The following is a 20,234-nucleotide window of genomic DNA, read 5'->3' as shown; positions in this document are numbered from 1 at the left end:
CAAAGGGCCAGCGTCTGCGGGCAAACGGGCTCCTACGACACTTACACGCCGGGGAGCGGACTACCGGTGTCCAGGCACAAGAGTCAATTTCTACATAACACAGGGGCAGGGAAATGACAGCCATCACCAACCTGTCCAGGGAGAACACTGCAGCCGGCTGCGGGCCCCGTCCATCCTGCCGTTTGGTTTACCAGAGACTCCGTTATCTTGTGTCAGAGCGAGTACACCAGTGCCGTCAGGCACCGCACCGCGCTGCACCGCATCACTGCACCCTGCACCCCGGCCCTCACCTTCCTCCGGGCCCCTGGGACCATCGCCCCTGCCCACGGAGGGGTTAACACCGAGCTGCATAACACCGTCCCCGGGAGGCCTAGTCAACGGCAGCGGTGGTGTCCACCATACAATCACCACAACCCGTGGGTGGCGTCACAAACTTTATCAATTCCACCAAACAATCACCCAGTCCCCTGCGTGCACCGCCACTTCCCCTTTCAGAGCGACGTGACCCCCGGGTCTGTGAGAGGCTCGAGCCACCACCCGCAGCACACGAGCACGGATCGCATGAGCGCAGCCGAGGCCGCCGGGCGGTACACATGCACTCAGGATATGTAAGAAGATAGAGCTATCACCAGCACATACAAGAAGGGAATGAGAGAATTTAAGGGCATCATGGAGTGTTGATGAAATAGCTGAAAGGGTGAGGAATTCCACAGGGTCCTAAAGGGAAGGGGAGCGCAGCCGTTCGGTAACTAACCCCTTGTGTCCCGGTCGCCACTCCACTGCACGGGAGCTTTCACCACAGTTCATTCATCCACTGAAACATTAAATCCGACACAGAGGTGTTGCTCTTAACCAGTGGACATTTACTTGCATTCACCAAATAGATACTCCCAAGTCACATGGGCACCGCTTCTGACCCCGACGGGGTTCCCATTAAGCTTTGTTTCATAATTCAATTTACCGGCCGACCGCTTTCCTGGCACCTGCGCTTCTCTGAATGCTACTAGGCCCCTCATACTCCTGTCTGACATCATACTTCACTGGCCGATTCAAAAAGTCTTTTATCCACTCCATCTCACCCACAGGGATTTAGCTTGCGCTATGAAGGGGCTTATTACGACAACACTCCTCCACCCGTGCTTCTGGCCAGGACCTACTCTTCTCCTTTAAGAGCACACTGACCTTCTGCCTCGCAGGGAAAATCTTTGGGTTTACAATTCAGAAAAGACAGACGCCACCCCGACTGTCTGAGTCAACCCCTCTCCTGGGGAAGCAGTTGCAACAGTCCTCAAATGAGCAGGACCCCGCGTGTCCAGTGTCAAAGGGTTGACCCTTAGGGTCTTTTATAATCAATATTTGGGCTTCTTGTCTCTTTCTCCTACTGGGGTACTCTCCTGTTCTCCTCTTACAACCTGCCCTATTTATACACTCTCCCCCTTCTTTTATTTAACCCGTTACTACCTAGGGGTGTCAGGAAAGCAGTCACTGGGCCACTTTGCCACCTTATGGCCACTCACCAAAGTGCACCATTCTGTTTAACACACTTAAGAAACGTTCATGCATGCCAGCCACTTCTGCAGGGGTGGCAGAGCCTTGACCTTCCTTACACATTTAAAGTAATATACAAGATTGACATCACGTCAGAATGCAAAGATCAATATATTGCATATTTGTTAACTGTTTGTCTTACTTTTAAGAAATTATATTAATTAAACATGACAAGTTATCATCAAGAAAACCCCACTGATGGCTGAATTTATGGATGGAATGAGAATGCCGAGTCTAGTGTTACATGTTTTAGTAAATTTCTACTCTTATAGGTAAGTCTAAACTTTCACGGAGAATGCAGTTTCCCGAAAAAAAAAGTACAGAAGTAAAACCTTCTGTGAATTCTGCATGAATCAATAAACAGTGTTGCAAAATTTATTACAGACGTTCAACACGTCAGGTCAAAAAGTCTCTATTTCTTTTGAAGAGTTCATAAAGGAATAGTCAGCTCACTCCCTGTGCCTCCAGCAGCCTCTGCGAGAATACATAGCAACAAATGTAACAGAATACACACTAAAAAAGTCATGACTGTCCAAAAGAAAGATCTATTATTTAATAAAAAAAAGGTCTCGCATGAGCTGATCACAAGGATCAACTGCAATTTATTGAAGAATCTGTTTGATTTTCCAGCAGTGCTACCATAGGGGATATGAAACACATTTGTCAATGGACTTTTCTTGCAATTCATGGATGTACTGGTTCCTCCAAACTGAGAGTTGTTCTTTGTAGCTTCTCTCCAATATAGATAATAGATGAGGGTTTTGACCCATATTCTGTATTCCTAGAAGTTTACCGTGAAGGTATAGATGGATCTTGGTCAAACTCAAAGGATATACATTCAGTAAGGGACAAAATCAACAAGCTGTAAGCCAGAGGAAAAAAAGAGGTCACAGGAAAGACTGCTGATCAATTTGTTGAAACAGTCAACATGAATTTGCGCCAATGTTGCATATAATGTGTGTATACATCTTGCTGGGGTCTAAAGAGGAAGCAATTCTCCTTGCGGAGACTGACACACCATTCCATAGTTTCATAGTTTCATAGTTTTTAAGGTTGAAGGGAGACTCTAAATCCATCTAGTTCAACCCGTAGCCTAACATGTTGATCCAGAGGAAGGCAAAAAAAAACCCAGCATGCCAGTGGTGAGTAGACTTTAAAGGGAACCCATCACCAATTTTGGGGCCTAAAAGCTGGATTGGTGTCTCGGTTCTCCGGTACTAGCACCTTCTCTTTCGGCCACCTTTGCCCTCCGTCTTCTGAAGCCTGGGTGCATGACGCGTAAACGTCATCCACACAAGCTGACACTGGGGTACTGCGCAGGTGCACTTTGAACTGTACTGAGCAGGGCAGATCAAAGTATTGTCGTGCGCATGCGTGGAACCTCAATGCCGGCTATTGTGGATGACGTCGGATGCGTCATCCACACAAGCTTCACAAGAAGGAGGACAAAAATGGCCAAAACAGGAGGCGCCTGACCCGGAGAACGGAAACACCCATCCAACCCATGTGCTCCGCACCGACCGTTTAGGTGAGTATTATAAAGTGATTTTTACGTTCTACACAGCGGCCTGGGCTCTTATATATAGCATGTTAGAATACTGTATATAAGAGCCCACTGGTGGTGGCCACAGCTTATAATCACCAAATCTGGTGACAGATTCCCTTTAAGCCTCTGGTAGGAGATTGACTATTTACTACTGAGTTGGAAATTGATCACTTTGTACTAGGTCTTTCTACAAATTGTAGCTGATACCTGGGATTCCCATTAGGAGGACACTTTATGGCCAGTTAACAATATAGGGACTCTTCTAACAAGTAATTATAGGCCAACAGAGGACATCCCCTTTAAAGAATAGGTCATTTTCAGAAAATAAATTTAAAATTTTAAATTTTTTTAATTTTAGATTTAAGAAAATAAATTTTATTTTAATATTCAAAAAATTAAACAAGGAATAAACAGAATAAAATCTATATTAATGTCTTGTATATTGTAGCGGAAGGTGAGAGGGGCTCGTTCTCCTGAGTTTACAGTGAAAAGATCATGAATTACTAAAACCACAACCACAGGAAACCACAAATGAGATCTGATCACACGAGTCGTTCCCTTCTAGTCGGGATTCTCACCAGTCATTCTCCGGAGTGCATTACTTACTTCATGCCGCCACATAAAACACAAATTAATCCTTTGACTTGACATCGTATCTGGGGTATTGTAAAATCAAAGGTAAAACATCTGAGTTACATCTACACAAGTAGGAGCTTTAATATATTATCACGTAGATGAGAGGAAGCTCCTACTTTGTATTCACCACCTTCCTCCTCAAAATACATATTGAATTTCCACTTTTGCCCTGTGGTCAAAAAAAGTTACTAGATCATTTCTTTTTTAAAGCTTTCGAATGTATTTAAAGTAGAAACCTTGTGACCTGGCCACAGATCTTCATTATAAATGCCCTATTGTTTTGTGTTCACAGCTTCTATGTAAAACAATGTGTCTCTATAGTAATATGGTACTTGACTATTTAAAGGAATTATTGACCGATTTACACAATAACTTTTGGTTAAGTTGACTCGCCCACCCCAGGGCTATGGGACACCCGGTGCCGGGCCGGACTAGTCCGGAGGTAGTCAGTGGTGGCTGGGCCCGGCTCCGTGGCCCTGGTGGGTGTCAGTAGAATATGTGGCTTAAATTAAAGTTTGTGTTCGTGACGCCACCTGTGGTCTGCGGCTATTAAGCCGCCGCTGCTGTGTGAGGCCTCCGGGGTGATGTTATGGCAGCAATGGTGGTACTGCTCCCCACAGGTGGAGCAATGCCCGGGGCACAGTTGGTGCTTGTGAATGTCTATGCAGCTGAAATAACAGAGACCACTCCAAGGGTGCAGTTCAAATTCTTTACTCACACTTCTTGTCACAGTACTGTAGGGACCCTTGGACTGCTGGGACCACTGTCAGGGACCTCCGCCGTTTCTGGGTGATTCAGAGAGTAAAAGCCGGTACCCTTCTCTTAGTGTCTCTTTCTTCTGCTGTCTTCCTTAGCCTTGCCTTTGATAGGATAAACCTGGCTTGGCCTCCACTACAGCCTCCTGGCTGGGGGTTCACCTGTCGGCTGATTACCCCTTTTCTGGAAGTTCTGCTATGGGTTCTGGCCCGGGGAGTCTACAACGTTCCCTGGGCCTCGGTTTTTACTGTTTGGAGATGATCTTTGCACTCCTCCAGTCTCTAGGGACCGTCCCCTGTCGCAGCTTGATCCCTCCACCGATGTTATTGTGGAACAGGCCACCGTAGCTCTAAACTGCCCCGACAGCTATACAGACTACCCGTGGCCCTGCGACTCCTTCTGTCTTCTACGTGGTGTCACCTGGACCCTCCGAGTCCCAGGATCTTCACTAGGAAGCGTCTCTCTCTGTTTCTCTGCTCCTGTCTGACTTGGAGCTTTCTTTCTCTTTTCTTCTCCTCCTTGCCTGCCTCCAGCAGGCCTCCTCCTCCCTTCTTTCTCTCGTTCTTCTTCTCCAACTACATGCTGGCTTCTCACTCTCTCCCTCCCTGAGGTAGACTAACTAAACTTGACCTTCCTCTCTGTGTCTGCTCTCAGATGGCTCCTCCCACCTCCCCAATTGCCCTGTTCTACCCTATAGGAGCAGGGATGGGTCTTACGACCCCTCCCAGCATGCAGCATGGGAGGGTTGTCTGCCACTTTCCCTGGTCCCAGTGTGTTCCTAGCAATGGGTGTAGTGTGGATTTACCAGGGGACCGGAGTTCACTCTCTTCCTCTCCCAGAATGGGGCATCACACCGCTGGATGGGGTGCAATGACCTGTGGCGACGGAAGCCTCAGGGGCGCCACACTCCCCCACAGCAAATCCCAGCACGTCCTCGGGCTGAAAAACAACAAAAACATGTGGAAGAACTGCAAAACATTTTGTTATGAACAACAGTAAAACAGTCAACATCTCTTCCCTTTATGGGAGGCACAATGATTAGAATGTTACGAACTTCTTATAAAGAAAACTCTAAGTGTGCACTTCCAGTCCATTGTACGGTTCGGGCACATCCCCCATAATTCTGGTAGGGGGCACAACGGGTGCAACTAATTACATTGTTGGCTACAACAAGTCCAGTAGCCTGGCAGTTCGTTCAGCTTCATTTTAAACGTAAGACACATAAACAACATACCAGCCACTAAGTCCAGTGGCCTGGTAAGACATGACCCAAAAACATTCACTGGGGACCCCATTCCAGTTCCGTGGCCCGGTACATATAAACATGGGGGTGACATCTTCGAAAAGCATGAGGGGCAGTACAGCAGGAAAGGGTGTCATCTCCGAAAAGAACATTAGGGCAGAACACAAGGGACTTCTTCAAAAAGAATGAGGGGCAGACAGGGGCTATGTACAGTTCAGCATCTTCTTTTCTTTACATGTAGGGATTCTTCTCCGGCTCCCCACCTGGCAGCAGGTAGACAGCGGTCAGCACAGTCTGCGTCTGCTGGTCCTGGCGGGCCGCGCCTGGCATGGCGGCGGCCTGTATTGGAGTCGCTGCTGTGACCGATTCTTGACGGGCCACACCTGGCGTGGCTGCGGCCTGGGTTTGGCGGGCCGCATCTGCGGCGTGGATTAACGTCGCCGCTGCGGCGGGATCTTGCTTGTCCGAGCGGGGTATCGCTGCTGGGGCCTGAGCTGGACGGGCCGGGCTTGGCGTCGCTGCTGCGGTGTGGATGGGCGTCGCTCCGGCGGCGAAATCTTGGCGGGCCGCACCTGGCGTGGCTGCGGCCCGGATCGGCGTCGCCATGCCGGGCATCTCTCCAGGGACCACGAGTATGGTAGCGGGGGTTGGGGCACTCGCGCTGGCAGGGGCATTAAATGACTCACCCCTCAGCAGCATCTCCGGTGTTCTGGCGGTCACTGCTCCGCGCGTCGCTTGCCGGATCTGCTGCATCACCTTCGCCTGCAGCCTTTCACACCACTGGTCCATCTCCCAGCCCCACCAGTCAGCGGAGTCTAGCTCTGGATCGCTGCGTGTGGACGCCATTCTCTCTGCGTCTCCTTCTGCACGATCTCCCAGCAGCAGGCTCGTCGCTTCTTCTAGTAGCAGACTTTTGATGTTGCTCAGCAGCAGGCTGGTAACTTCCCGCTCCTTCATCCTGTCAGCCATACTCCCGACCTCAGCATTCAGCTCAGCGGCGGTCACAGGCCTGATCCAGGTGAGCTCTTCCTGGCCTCCGCTTACAGGAGGCATTTTCTCTCTCTGCTGGTCTGGCATTTTGACTTGTTCTGCCAGCCGGCCAGCTTTTCTAGGCGCCATTTCTTCTTCTTCCGCCTTCCATGGCGGGCACCGCTTCGCGCTCTTTTCTTGGACAAGGGGGCGGGGCTTCTCTTCGCGCCCTTTCTTCTTTCACGCCCCACTTCTTCCCGCGCTCAGTGGCTTCAATGGCGGCAGTTTCTCACAGTAAACACAGGCTATTTCACGATTCTTCAGGCGCACAGTACCCGGTGTAACCGGGCACGAAATCCTGTTCGTGACGCCAAAGTTGACTCGCCCACCCCAGGGCTATGGGACACCCGGTGCCGGGCCGGACTAGTCCGGAGGTAGTCAGTGGTGGCTGGGCCCGGCTCCGTGGCCCTGGTGGGTGTCAGTAGAATATGTGGCTTGAATTAAAGTTTGTGTTCGTGACGCCACCTGTGGTCTGCGGCTATTAAACCGCCGCTGCTGTGTGAGGCCTCCGGGGTGATGTTATGGCAGCAATGGTGGTACTGCTCCCCACAGGTGGAGCAATGCCCGGGGCACAGTTGGTGCTTGTGAATGTCTATGCAGCTGAAATAACAGAGACCACTCCAAGGGTGCAGTTCAAGTTCTTTACTCACACTTCTTGTCACAGTACTGTAGGGACCCTTGGACTGCTGGGACCACTGTCAGGGACCTCCGCCGTTTCTGGGTGAGTCTGAGAGTAAAAGCCGGTACCCTTCTCTTAGTGTCTCTTTCTTCTGCTGTCTTCCTTAGCCTTGCCTTTGATAGGATAAACCTGGCTTGGCCTCCACTACAGCCTCCAGGCTGGGGGGTCACCTGTCGGCTGATTACCCCTTTTCTGGAAGTTCTGCTATGGGTTCTGGCCCGGGGAGTCTACAACGTTCCCTGGGCCTCGGTTTTTACTGTTTGGAGATGATCTTTGCACTCCTCCAGTCTCTAGGGACCGTCCCCTGTCGCAGCTTGATCCCTCCACCGATGTTATTGTGGAACAGGCCACCGTAGCTCTAAACTGCCCCGACAGCTATACAGACTACCCGTGGCCCTGCGACTCCTACTGTCTTCTACGTGGTGTCACCTGGACCCTCCGAGTCCCAGGATCTTCACCAGGAAGCGTCTCTCTCTGTTTCTTTGCTCCTGTCTGACTTGGAGCTTTCTTTCTCTTTTCTTCTCCTCCTTGCCTGCCTCCAGCAGGCCTCCTCCTCCCTTCTTTCTCTCGTTCTTCTCCAACTACATGCTGGCTCCTCACTCTCTCCCTCCCTGAGGTAGACTAACTAAACTTGACCTTCCTCTCTATGTCTACTCTCAGATGGCTCCTCCCACCTCCCCAATTGCCCTGTTCTACCCTATAGGAGCAGGGATGGGTCTTACGACCCCTCCCAGCATACAGCATGGGAGGGTTGTCTGCCACTTTCCCTTGTCCCAGTGTGTTCCTAGCAATGGGTGTAGTGTGGATTTACCAGGGGACCGGAGTTCACTCTCTTCCTCTCCCAGAATGGGGCATCACACCGCTGGATGGGGTGCAATGACCTGTGGCGACGGAAGCCTCAGGGGCGCCACAGAGACAGTCCCTAAAAGTCTGTCACTCTAGGTATGGCGATCTACGACTCGTACGGTGAAAAGAAAGGACGGAAAACCCTGTGTCTAGGGTAGGGGAAGATGGTTGTTACGGTTGCTGTGGCTCTGGAGACTATGTCCGGATTTCTTGCTACTGCACATGTGCAAGCGCTGGAGACTAAGTCCAATCTTGGAGCCATTGCACATGTGTGGGTGACATCATCGCTGACACGAGGTCACATGTCTCTGACACCTTCTAAGCTGATTGGCCACTGGTCATGTGCTTGTGACACGTGGTCACATGTCTCTGACACCTTCTATGCCGATTGGTCGCTGGTCATGTGCTTGTGACGCTTTGCTCGGTGATAGGCCAGCGTGACGTCATTGCTGTCATTCTGGCAGCGGATTGGCTCTGGTGTCCTCCATCTTGGATGAGGCACAGAGTCTATATAAGACCCTGACGCACGCCGCCCGGCGCTCAGTCCTCTTGGTTCATGCATGAGGGTAGACGCCCTGTGCACGTTCCTCTAGGCATCTCTCTGTCTATGTTAGGTGAGCGCTACCGGCAGGGTAGCGTTCTTATACCTTACAGCTTCGGCTGCAGTCCGTATCCTTACCTCTTAGTGGAGCAGACATAGGCAGGTGCCTGAGGCACATGATCCGGCTGGGCCTTGTGATTCTACTCGTAGGTGGACGTTGCCCCTAGGGTAACGTTCCTTATACTGCGTCTGGCAGTTGTTCGTATCCTCGCACACTAGGGGAGCGAACAGAGGTAGGAGCTTTGTGCGGTTTATGCTGCTGTCCGTCTCTTTTGCACCACTAGAAGAGCGGACCTAGGCAGGTGCCATATCTAGTGGTTCGTGTCATCGCACACTAGTGGAGCGAACGCAGGTAGGAGCTTTGTGTGGCTTACGCTGCTGTCCGTCTCTTTTGCACCACTAGAAGAGCGGACCTAGGCAGGTGCCATATCTAGTGGTTCGTGTCCTCGCACACTAGTGGAGCGAACGCAGGTAGGAGCTTTGTGCGGCTTACGCTGCTGTCCGTCTCCTGGCACCACTAGAGGAACGGACCTAGGTAGGTGCCATTTCACACTCACTGCTTTTGTCTCTGTGATCTTTAACAGACACCATTCCACACACCCTCCAAGTAAGGGAGGAATTGCTTTATTTTCTAATTATATTCCTCTGTGAGTTTAACAGAGGTATTGCACTCTGCACTTGTGCTATTATTTTTTATAGTGGCACACTTGTATACCCCTTATCCTCTGCCATAGTCTGCAGCAGAGTCTTTGCACGGTGGACCCTGACTGTCTGACATTCCTGTAGGTTTTATTATCAGACAGCCCCCCGTAACATTAGGACTGAGCCAAGGGTCTGGCAGTTATGGCAGAATATCAGCAGTTACACCGTTACATACAAGTACTTGAGTCGCGGCTCAAGAGTATAGAGGATAAACCTCAGACCATGGTGACATCTGCACATGATCCTCGACTTGCTCTGCCAAACAGATATTCTGGCGATACCAGATCATGTCGTGGTTTCATTAGTCAGTGTCAGATATACCTAGAGGTCAACTCTTCTCGCTTCTCTACGGAGAGGTCCAGAGTAGGCTTTATCATCTCCTTACTTCAGGACAAAGTCTTAGAATGGGCGACTCCCTTATGGGAGCGCTCTGATGTGGTTACTCTGAGACATCAAGACGTTCTTGATGCTCTTAAAGCGGTATTCATGGGTCCGCAGGTTACCCATGATGCGGCCCTGAGACTCTTAGATCTATCTCAGGGTTCGTTATCCACTAGTTCTTATGCCATTGCTTTTAGAACTCTGGTGGCAGAACTAGATTGGCCAGAGAAGGTGTTGATTCCTATCTTCTGGAGAGGGTTGGCAGGCTATGCCAAGGATGCCCTTGCTACTCGTGAGGTCCCTGCTTCTCTGGAGGACTTGATCACAGAAGCAACGAGGATCGACGTACGCCATAGGGAACGTAGACTTGAGGTCTCTTCCTCACGCCCTAAGCATCGGGCTATTCCAGTTGTTGAGGGTCCACTACCATCTTCCTCAGCATCTGAAACATCTCCCACTCCTATGGAGTTAGGTCATACATCCTCCAGACTACGCAAGTCTGGTCCTCCTATATGTTACGTATGTCGTCAGGCTGGGCACTATGCCAACAAGTGTTCTAGTCGTCAGGGAAACTCCCAGGCCTAGTAACCATTAGAGGGGGGTTACTAGAGACGTCTTCTGCACCCTCTAAGTGTAGTATCCCAGGTCAGCTCTCATTCTCTGAGAATACATGGCCTATTATGGCTTTTGTGGATTCCGGAGCTGACGGGACCTTTGTGTCCTCAGGATTTGTAAAGGGACACAATATTCCCTCTATCATGTTAGAGGCGCCTATTCCTGTCCGTGTTGTTAATGGGACTATGTTGTCTGACTCCATTACATTGAGGACAGTTCCCTTGCGCCTTTCCCTGCCTCAGGGTCACATAGAGGAGATTTCTTTTCTTGTTTTGCCTGAGGGTATAGACGACGTCCTTCTGGGTCTCCCATGGCTTCGGACTCATGCTCCTCACATTGACTGGGAGTCTGACAGCATTATTAGTTGTGGTTCGAAATGTCAGTCCCGATGTCTTCCCTTACCACCTAAGGTCGTTGCGGTTGCATCAACTGATCTCTCTCCCATACCTACACCCTATTTGGATTTCGCTGACGTGTTCTCCAAACAGGGTGCTGAGGTTCTTCCACCCCATAGGCCGTATGACTGTGCCATAGACCTTATCCCAGGTTCGGTTCCACCTAAGGGCAGGGTTTACCCCCTGTCAATACCTGAGTCGGAGGCCTTGTCGACCTATATAAGAGAGAGTTTAGAGAAGGGGTTCATTCGTAAGTCTGTCTCTCCCGCGGGAGCTGGGTTTTTCTTTGTTCGGAAGAAAGAGGGTGATTTGTGTCCCTGCATAGATTACAGGGGTCTCAACGCAATCCCAATAAAGAACAAATACCCGTTACCTTTAATTTCGGAGCTCTTTGACAGACTGAGGGGAGCTCAGGTTTTTACGAAGTTGGATCTGCGGGGTGCGTATAACTTGGTACGAATTCGAGAGGGTGACGAATGGAAGACCGCTTTTAACACCCGAGACGGTCACTATGAATACCTCGTCATGCCTTTTGGTTTATGTAATGCACCCGCAGTATTTCAGGACTTCGTAAACGATGTGTTCAGGGATTTACTATTATCCTCCGTCGTGGTGTATCTGGACGACATCCTGAATTTTTCTCCTGATCTGGAGACTCATCGTCAGGATGTCGTTCGTGTTCTTTCCCGTTTAAGGGAGCACTCTTTGTTTGCTAAACTCGAAAAATGTGTATTCGAGCAGTCATCCTTGCCTTTTTTGGGCTACATTATCTCACAAGAGGGTCTGGCTATGGATCCTGCGAAGCTCTCTGCTGTCCTGGAATGGTCCGAACCTCATTCCTTGAAGGCGGTGCAATGCTTCTTAGGATTCATAAATTATTACAGGCAGTTCATACCCCATTTCTCTACTTTGGTGGCCCCTTTGGTGGCCTTGACTAAGAAAGGTGCTAATCCAAAAGTCTGGGCTACTGAGACATCCCAGGCTTTTGAGGCAGTAAAAAGACACTTTTCAACTGCTCCCGTTCTACAAAGAGCCGATGAGAATAAGCCCTTCCTCTTGGAGGTTGATGCCTCTTCAGTGGGTGCTGGTGCGGTCTTGTATCAAAAGAACGGTGCAGGTAGAAAAAGGCCATGTTTCTTCTTTGCTAAAACCTTTTCACCGGCAGAGAGAAACTATACCATTGGGGATAGGGAACTGCTCGCCCTGAGATTAGCCTTGGAGGAGTGGCGTCACTTGCTGGAAGGAGCGAAACATCCTTTCCAGGTCTATACAGACCATAAGAATCTGACGTACTTACAAACCGCTCAGCGTCTGAATCCTCGCCAAGCCTGCTGGTCCTTGTTTTTCTCCCGCTTTCACTTCTCCATCAACTATCTGTCTGGGAGTAAAAATAACAAGGCAGACGCCCTGTCTCGCTCTATGGTTTCTACCCAGGAAGAGATTGACGAACCTCGTCTTATCCTTCCCTCCAGGGTTTTTCATACGCTCTCCCCTGTGACGTTAGACCAAATCCCACCGGGCAAGACCTTTGTGCCACCTGATCGACAGAATGATATACTGTCGTGGGCCCACACCTCAAAGGTGGGTGGGCATTTTGGTATTAGGCGGACACGAGAGTTACTGGAGAGGTGGTATTGGTGGCCACACTTAGCCAGCCACGTCAAGAGATATATCGGTTCCTGCTATTCGTGTGCTCGCAACCGTCCATTACGGCAGAGACCGGCTGGGCTCTTGCATCCTTTACCAGTGCCAGATAGACCATGGGAGGTGGTAGGCATGGACTTTGTGGGTGATCTTCCGTGTTCACAAGGACATAGATTTGTGTGGGTCATTACGGACCATTTCTCCCGGATGGTTCATCTCGTACCGTTATCGAGAATCCCGTCTTCCAGGGTACTAGCCAAACTATTCCTCAAGCATGTCTTTAGGCTTCATGGGATGCCAGATCGTATCATTTGTGATAGAGGCCCGCAATTTGCTTCCCGTTTCTGGCGAGATCTTTGTAGCCTTCTGCAAATTGAGTTGAATCTCTCTTCGGCATACCATCCGGAGACCAATGGTTTGGTTGAGCGTACCAATCAATCCATGATTATATACCTTCGACACTTTGTTGCTGAGAACCACGATAACTGGTCCTCCCTCCTACCCTGGGCAGAATTTGCCCTTAACAATTCGCTGGCTGAGGCCACTGGGCAGACACCATTCGTACTCAATAATGGGCAACACCCTAGGGTACCGGTACCGTTTCCCGCTGCTGCACCTTCTCCTCTTGTGGCCGACTGGATAACTAATGCCAGAGAGGTTTGGGATCGGACTCAAGAGTCGATCCAAGCAGCTAAGGACCGTATGAAGACAATGTCCGATCGGTTTCGTCGCCCGGCTCCTGTCTTTTCTCCAGGGGATTTTGTGTGGCTCTCTGCAAAACACATGAAACTTAGAGTGAGCTCTGTCATATTTGCTCCTCGCTTCCTGGGTCCTTATGAGGTTCTTCGACAGGTAAATCCTGTAGTCTACCAATTGAAGTTACCCGTCCATCTTAGGATCCATGACAAATTCCATGTTTCACTGCTAAAGCCGGCTATTTTACCTCACGCTCGTGAAGTGCACTCTCCTGCCTCTGATTCCTCTCGCTCTAGCTATGAGGTACGAGCCATAGTTGGTTCTAAGATGGTTAGAGGGCGCAGGTTCTTCTTGATAGATTGGGAGGGCTATGGTCCGGAACATCGCTCTTGGGAGCCTGAGGAGGCTGTCCATGCTCCCGACTTAGTTGCCGATTACCTGCGTCGCCGGGACGGGGGCCCTTGAGGGGGAGGTACTGTTACGGTTGCTGTGGCTCTGGAGACTATGTCCGAATTTCTTGCTACTGCACATGTGCGAGCACTGGAGACTATGTCCGGATTTCTTGCTACTGCACATGGGCAAGTGCTGGAGACTAAGTCCTATCTTGGAGCCATTGCACATGTGCGGGTGACATCATCGCTGACACGAGGTCACATGTCTCTGACACCTTCTAAGCTGATTGGCCACTGGTCATGTGCTTGTGACACGTGGTCACATGTCTCTGACACCTTCTATGCCGATTGGTCGCTGGTCATGTGCTTGTGACGCTTTGCTCGGTGATAGGCCAGCGTGACGTCATTGCTGTCATTCTGGCAGCGGATTGGCTCTGGTGTCTTCCATCTTGGATGAGGCACAGAGTCTATATAAGACCCTGACGCATGCCGCCCGGCGCTCAGTCCTCTTGGTTCATGCATGAGGGTAGACGCCCTGTGCACGTCCCTCTAGGCATCTCTCTGTCTATGTTAGGTGAGCGCTACCGGCAGGGTAGCGTTCTTATACCTTACAGCTTCGGCTGCAGTCCGTATCCTTACCTCTTAGTGGAGCAGACATAGGCAGGTGCCTGAGGCACATGGTCCGGCTGGGCCTTGTGATTCTACTCGTAGGTGGACGTTGACGCTAGGGTAACGTTCCTTATACTGCGTCTGGTAGTTGTTCGTATCCTCGCACACTAGGGGAGCGAACAGAGGTAGGAGCTTTGTGCGGCTTATGCTGCTGTCCGTCTCTTTTGCACCACTAGAAGAGCAGACCTAGGCAGGTGCCATATCTAGTGGTTCGTGTCCTCGCACACTAGTGGAGCGAACGCAGGTAGGAGCTTTGTGTGGCTTACTCTGCTGTCCGTCTCCTGGCACCACTAGAGGAACGGACCTAGGTAGGTGCCATTTCACACTCACTGCTTTTGTCTCTGTGATCTTTAACAGAAACCATTCCACACACCCTCCAAGTAGGTGAGGAATTGCTTTATTTTCTAATTATATTCCTCTGTGAGTTTAACAGAGGTATTGCACTCTGCACTTGTGCTATTATTTTTTACAGTGGCACACTTGTATACCCCATATCCTCTGCCATAGTCTGTAGCAGAGTCTTTGCACGGTGGACCCTGACTGTCTGACATTCCTTTAGGTTTTATTATCAGACAGCCCCTCGTAACATTGGTGATCCCTGACTAAACCTTCTGATGGCCCCTGGTTTCCCTGACCTCCATAGGTAGGTTTCGCACCTATGCGCCGAGCAGGATACCCAGTACTGATTGACCCTGAGCTGGGACCTAGGTAGGAAACGGATGAAATGAGCACTTAGTCAACCCTACTAAGTTCTAAAGAAGACACAGGGAGCACAAATAGGGGAAATGAATAAATAACTTATCTCCAAGAAGAGTCTGGGAGAGGAACAACAACATACAACAATGGTCTTCCAGATGATTATAAGCAAACTGCTTACATGCAAGGTATGTATAAGAATATAACTATATCATCAGCAATCACCAAGGGGAAATGTGGGTATTGAAGGACACAAGGGGAGGTGACGATGATTAACAGCTGAAAGGTGAGGATATGTGCAGAGTCCTAAAAGGAAAGGGATCAACCCTAAACAAAGAAGATACATAAGATACCATTTACAACACAGCAGGAAGACTAGAAGGCCAGGGAGCAGTTTGTGTAGCTAAAGGGCGGACATATCATTGGTGCAGCCTGTGCGGCCACTCAGGGGCCCAAAAAGTAGGGGGGCCTATTCCCGACTCCAAAGCAGGTGGAATAGTGCATTTTGATGAGCTTTTGGGTTGCAAAGGGCCCATATTTTGTTCTTGTACAGAGGCCCTTTTTTGTCTGTCTCCGCTAGTGAGCCAAACGTTGCGACCTTCTACAGCTGGACACCACAGGACTGTCTGTCAACAACCGTGACAAAATGTGTTCAATTTTTATACAGCACCTACAAAGGAGAAATAAAGTGATGCACAGTTCTCACTGAATTTTTTGTGCATGGTCCATATAATACAGGGAAAGCCGAATCATCTTGATTCAGCAGGGGCGAACATATCATTGATGCAGCCTGTGCAACCGCACAAGGGCCCAGGAGGTCAGGGGGCCCAATTCCACCCCCAAGGTAGATGGAATTGCGCATTTTGATGATTTTTTTGGGCTGCAAAGGGCCCATATACTGTTCTTGAACAGGGGCCCTTTTCTGTCTGTGTCCACCAGTGAAAATCAGAGACCCTTTTTGTAGTTGCTCCCCACCCTGGATAATGGATAAGGGATACTAGATACATTAAAACCTATAGTCTGAAAACCAATAAAATGAAGTAAAATTGTATAAAAGGAAAGCCATCTTTGTTGCCCATAGCAACCAATCAGTGCTCAGCTTTCATTTCTTAATCTGCCCTGGTAAAATGAAAGCTGCACTGTGATTGGTTGCTATGGGCAACAAAGATTGTTTTCCTTTTACTTTTCACGAATCTGCATCAATTTGTAATTTCACATCATCCAATCTCACTAGTTAAAAGATTTTTCATCTATTTTTTTACCTTTTGCAGAATTCAGCTTTCGGTAGTGAGTTGACATGTGGTCCTGAACGAGGAACTGTGTTGATAGAGAACATGAAGATCCGGGAAAGAGCGCTTTTGAGAAAAAAAAGGAATAAAAAAAGAATTATAGGATTGTAAAAAGTATATTTCAGTAGAAAATGAAAAAAACAGAAGAATCATTAGTAACTCAGAGTTCTCTTAATGGCAGTACTGAAGATAAAGGCATAAAAATGCTAAAAAGTTATATAAAATGCAGCAAAAACAGTTACCAGTGATTTGTGGTAAGACACTGGCATTACCTCAATTCTTTAATAAGTTTTTTTATATGGGAGAATAAGGGTTTTATGGTCATTTAAAGAATTTTGACAAAAATTCTGATAAATATGGTTAACATTTCTAGTCATGTTGCTTGTTTTGTTTTTTTCATTAGTTTTTTCATTGACGGGGTTCACAAAGGCATTATTTTATGCAGTACAAAACATTTTTTTTAGGATTCACATACATTTTTGTAAAATTTAGATCTTTAGCCTGCAAAGAAGAAGGCAGAAGCAGTAATAAACTACTTCTGTGTTCTTCCCAGGGTCCTTGGCTGTGATTGACAGCTGAGAAGAACCAGACGTGCTCCAGCTAGATTGCATTACTTTTAACCCTACTCTGTAAATTTACAATGGTGCGGATTTGAAGCGAATCTCAGTACTGGGATCCAATTAAACAATTGTGGCCAAGAAGTGCTGAATGTAGCGAATGGTCGCGTATGCACCCTGCTGCTCTTTTCATTGTCTATGGGAGGGTTGATGACAAGTGCATGCGCTCAGACATCTTCATCAGTACCATAGACCTTTTGAATGAGGCAGTAAGATGCATGTGCGACTAGCCTCGCGATTATAAGGATTTGCGAATTGCCTCTGTAATGGGTGTGTTCCGGGTGACAGACAGTCTTGTGGTGTCCAGCTATAGAAGGTCACAGCTTTTGGCTGCACAAACTGCTAACTGACCTTTTACTATTTCTGCTTGGTTTTTATCCCTTTTCCTTTAGGAACCTGAGGAGTTCCTCAGCCTTTCAGCTGTTTTTCATCAGCACCTCCCTTGATGTCTTTATATACCCACATTTCCCCTTACTCTGTGCCGGTGATAGGTCTTATACCCGTAAAAAGTCTTCAGTGCAAGCAGTTGGCTTGTATATATCTGGAAAAACTTTGTGGTTGTTGCTGTTCATCTCCCTGAGTCACATGGAGATAGGTTATTTGTTCACTTTCCCCTTGTTTGTTATCAATGTGTCTTCTTTAGAGCTTACTAGGGTTGACTAAGCGCTCATCCCATCCACTCCCTACCTAGGGCCTTCTTCAGGGTCAGCCAGGGTAGGCATCCGGCTCGGCGCATGGGTGAGAAACCTATATAGAGTGCTGAGGGAAGCCAGGGCCCATTAGCTTGGCCAAGGGTCCCCATCTCCTCCTTCCCTAGACACAGGGTTTCCCTTCCCTTTCGCCGTACGCTTAGTACTTTCCCGTACCTAGCGTGACAGCCTCCCTGTGTCGCTGCTACATCCTAATAAAGGGAGAATCTGGTGAAAAATGTTCTCACCGCTCTCTATGTCTAAATTGTCCCCAATATGTCTTCCATTTGATAATAAAGGCAGGAGCAAATGTATAATAACTTGTAAGATAAATCCTTGCAGTTATGACACACAGACATACGAGGTTGTCACTCAGCAGAAGTATTCTCTTCATTACTTCCTGAACTTTATTTCATGCAGTCACTTACGATTTACATTTCTGCTGCAGATCTATATATAACAGCAGGAAAATATTCTAACAGAAGATATAGAGCATGATAAATCCAGAAAATTGTGACGCCCCTGGACTAGCAGGTCGTCACAGGGTACTGCACAAGCTGCCCTTCTGTGCGTTTTCTACCTCCCTCTTGGTTCTGGGTCCCTAACTAAATGGTGTTGCTTCCAACAGCAAATCAAATCCTAGATACACCCTGCACCACACTCACCAGACACACCAGTGGACGGCTTGAATGGAATAGGGTTGCCTATCTGGGGGGTCAGGGAGGGGAGGTGAGGTGTATAGTGAGTAGTGAGTAAGTGGTTAGAGGTGAAAGTGAGAGGAGGTCAGGAGCGGGGCTCCGGAAGGAACTGTCTAGGTTGCAGACGGTGGTCTGGGCCTAGAGGAGTCGGACCCCCGGTCGCAGAGGATTGTGGCAAGGTGCCTGGACCTGTCGAGGAGGACAGTCAGCAGCCTAGCACTGTCACCAGTCCGGGACCAAAGGACACGACGGGGTACACGGACCCTGGGTTGGGGAGTAGCTTCAGGCAACCCGATAATTCACCTGAGGAGAACGGAGCCTTTATGGTCTGTTGCCAACCACTCCAGAATTGGGGCATTAGCGCAATGAGGGGGATAAGACTTTCCAATCCAAAACGGTCCAGAAAATCCCAAGCGTGAGCCCTGAGAACAAGTTACCATACTTAGCCATAGTAGGGAGCGGGGCCTGGCTAGTTCAAAGCTACCGGGCCACCAAGTTTAAGTCAAACGAAGTGCAAGGAGGAAGGTCATGGATCACCAGGCAGCACCATTGGGGATGGGACCCGGACGAGCTCCCCTCAGCGGCAGCGGTGTCCAGAGACTTGGTTTACCTGGTTGTCAGTGTCTGCTTACGAACTGAGTGAGTACGAGAGTAACCAATGCCCCCCCTCAGCACCCCTCACCGAGTCCCGGGGCATCCCACTACCCGTGGAGGGTTACAACACCAGACTGCCCCACTTCATCACCCTGGGTACTCCCATCGGCAGCGGCGGTACTTCCCACATTACCGTACACCACGTGTGGCGTCACGAACTATATACCAACTCCACTGTAAATACTATCCCCCCTTTACATTTGAGTGGCCGCACGACCCCCGGGGCCGGAGACCCTCGAGCCACAGCGAACCCGGATCCGAGCAGCTCGGCTGCTTCCACGGGGGTGACAAACAATCATCATATAACACAGATAAGGGGTTTTCTAAACTTCTGTTAATTACAGTAACATTGTATACTGAAAGGTTCTGTAACTTTCTAATACATGATTTGTTTCCATTCCTCACTACTTTCATGTTCCCAGAAAGAGAGAACGCTGGTACACTGTAACGAGCACTGCAGCTGTCAGGTGGTCTTTTATCTGTTTATTGGAAGTGTCCGCAAATGAGTGTCTCCCTCTCTACCAAGATCTAGGGTGGATATAGAACTCCAAAAGATCACAGAGGGTCATATCACGCTAGGTATGGGGAAGTACCAAGTGAGCGAAAAAACGAGGGAAGGGGACCCCTGAACATCTAGGGAAGGGGGTGATGGTGACCCCTGAACAAACTTAACACTGGTCCCTGGGGGTCCCTCACCACCCTAGATAGGTTCCGCACCTATGCACCGAGCCGGATACCTGGCCCTAGGTATCCCTAGTGCTGGGCCCTAAATAGGGAACGGATGGGATGATCTCTTTGTCAACGCCACTAAATGCTAAAGGAAGACACAAAGGGAACACACAGGGAAAATCATGAACTGCTTATCCACAGATGCCTCAGGCAGAAGTTCAGCAAAGCTTCAACAACAATACTACAGATGAGAGCAAGCCTCATGCTTGCAAGTAGAGCTAGAATGAACTGAATAATATCACCAGCACGAGTCTGGAAAAGATTTACGCACCAAGAGAATACTGATGATCAACAGCTGGGTGGAAGATGAGCTCCTGCTGGGTCCAAAAGGGGGAAAGATGAAATCCAGCAGGAAAGCTACCTATACCAATGAATACTGACAGCAGAAACAATGGAAAGTCAGGTGCCATTCTGCGCAGCCAAATGCTATGACCTTCTATTGCAAGAAAACAAATGACTGTTTGTCACCTGTCTATAGGGGGTC

The 20,234-nt window shown here is 49.1% G+C and overlaps 1 protein-coding gene across 1 annotated transcript in view; it reads right to left on the bottom strand.

Annotated features, from left to right (window-relative positions):
- Positions 1 to 20,234, bottom strand: part of LOC142295983 (spermatogenesis-associated protein 7 homolog) — a 246,500-nt gene that overhangs the window by 169,288 nt on the left and 56,978 nt on the right. Inside the window, exon 2 of the mRNA XM_075339138.1 lies at positions 16,337 to 16,429. Coding sequence (XP_075195253.1) covers positions 16,337 to 16,429 — 93 coding nt within the window. The remainder of the gene's footprint in view (positions 1 to 16,336; positions 16,430 to 20,234) is intronic.

The sequence above is a fragment of the Anomaloglossus baeobatrachus genome, chromosome 3, assembly GCF_048569485.1.
Source record: "Anomaloglossus baeobatrachus isolate aAnoBae1 chromosome 3, aAnoBae1.hap1, whole genome shotgun sequence".
Classification (NCBI taxonomy): Eukaryota; Metazoa; Chordata; class Amphibia; order Anura; family Aromobatidae; genus Anomaloglossus; species Anomaloglossus baeobatrachus.
Note: the sequence above shows the minus strand (reverse complement) of the source record. Positions and strands in the feature narration are given on the sequence as shown.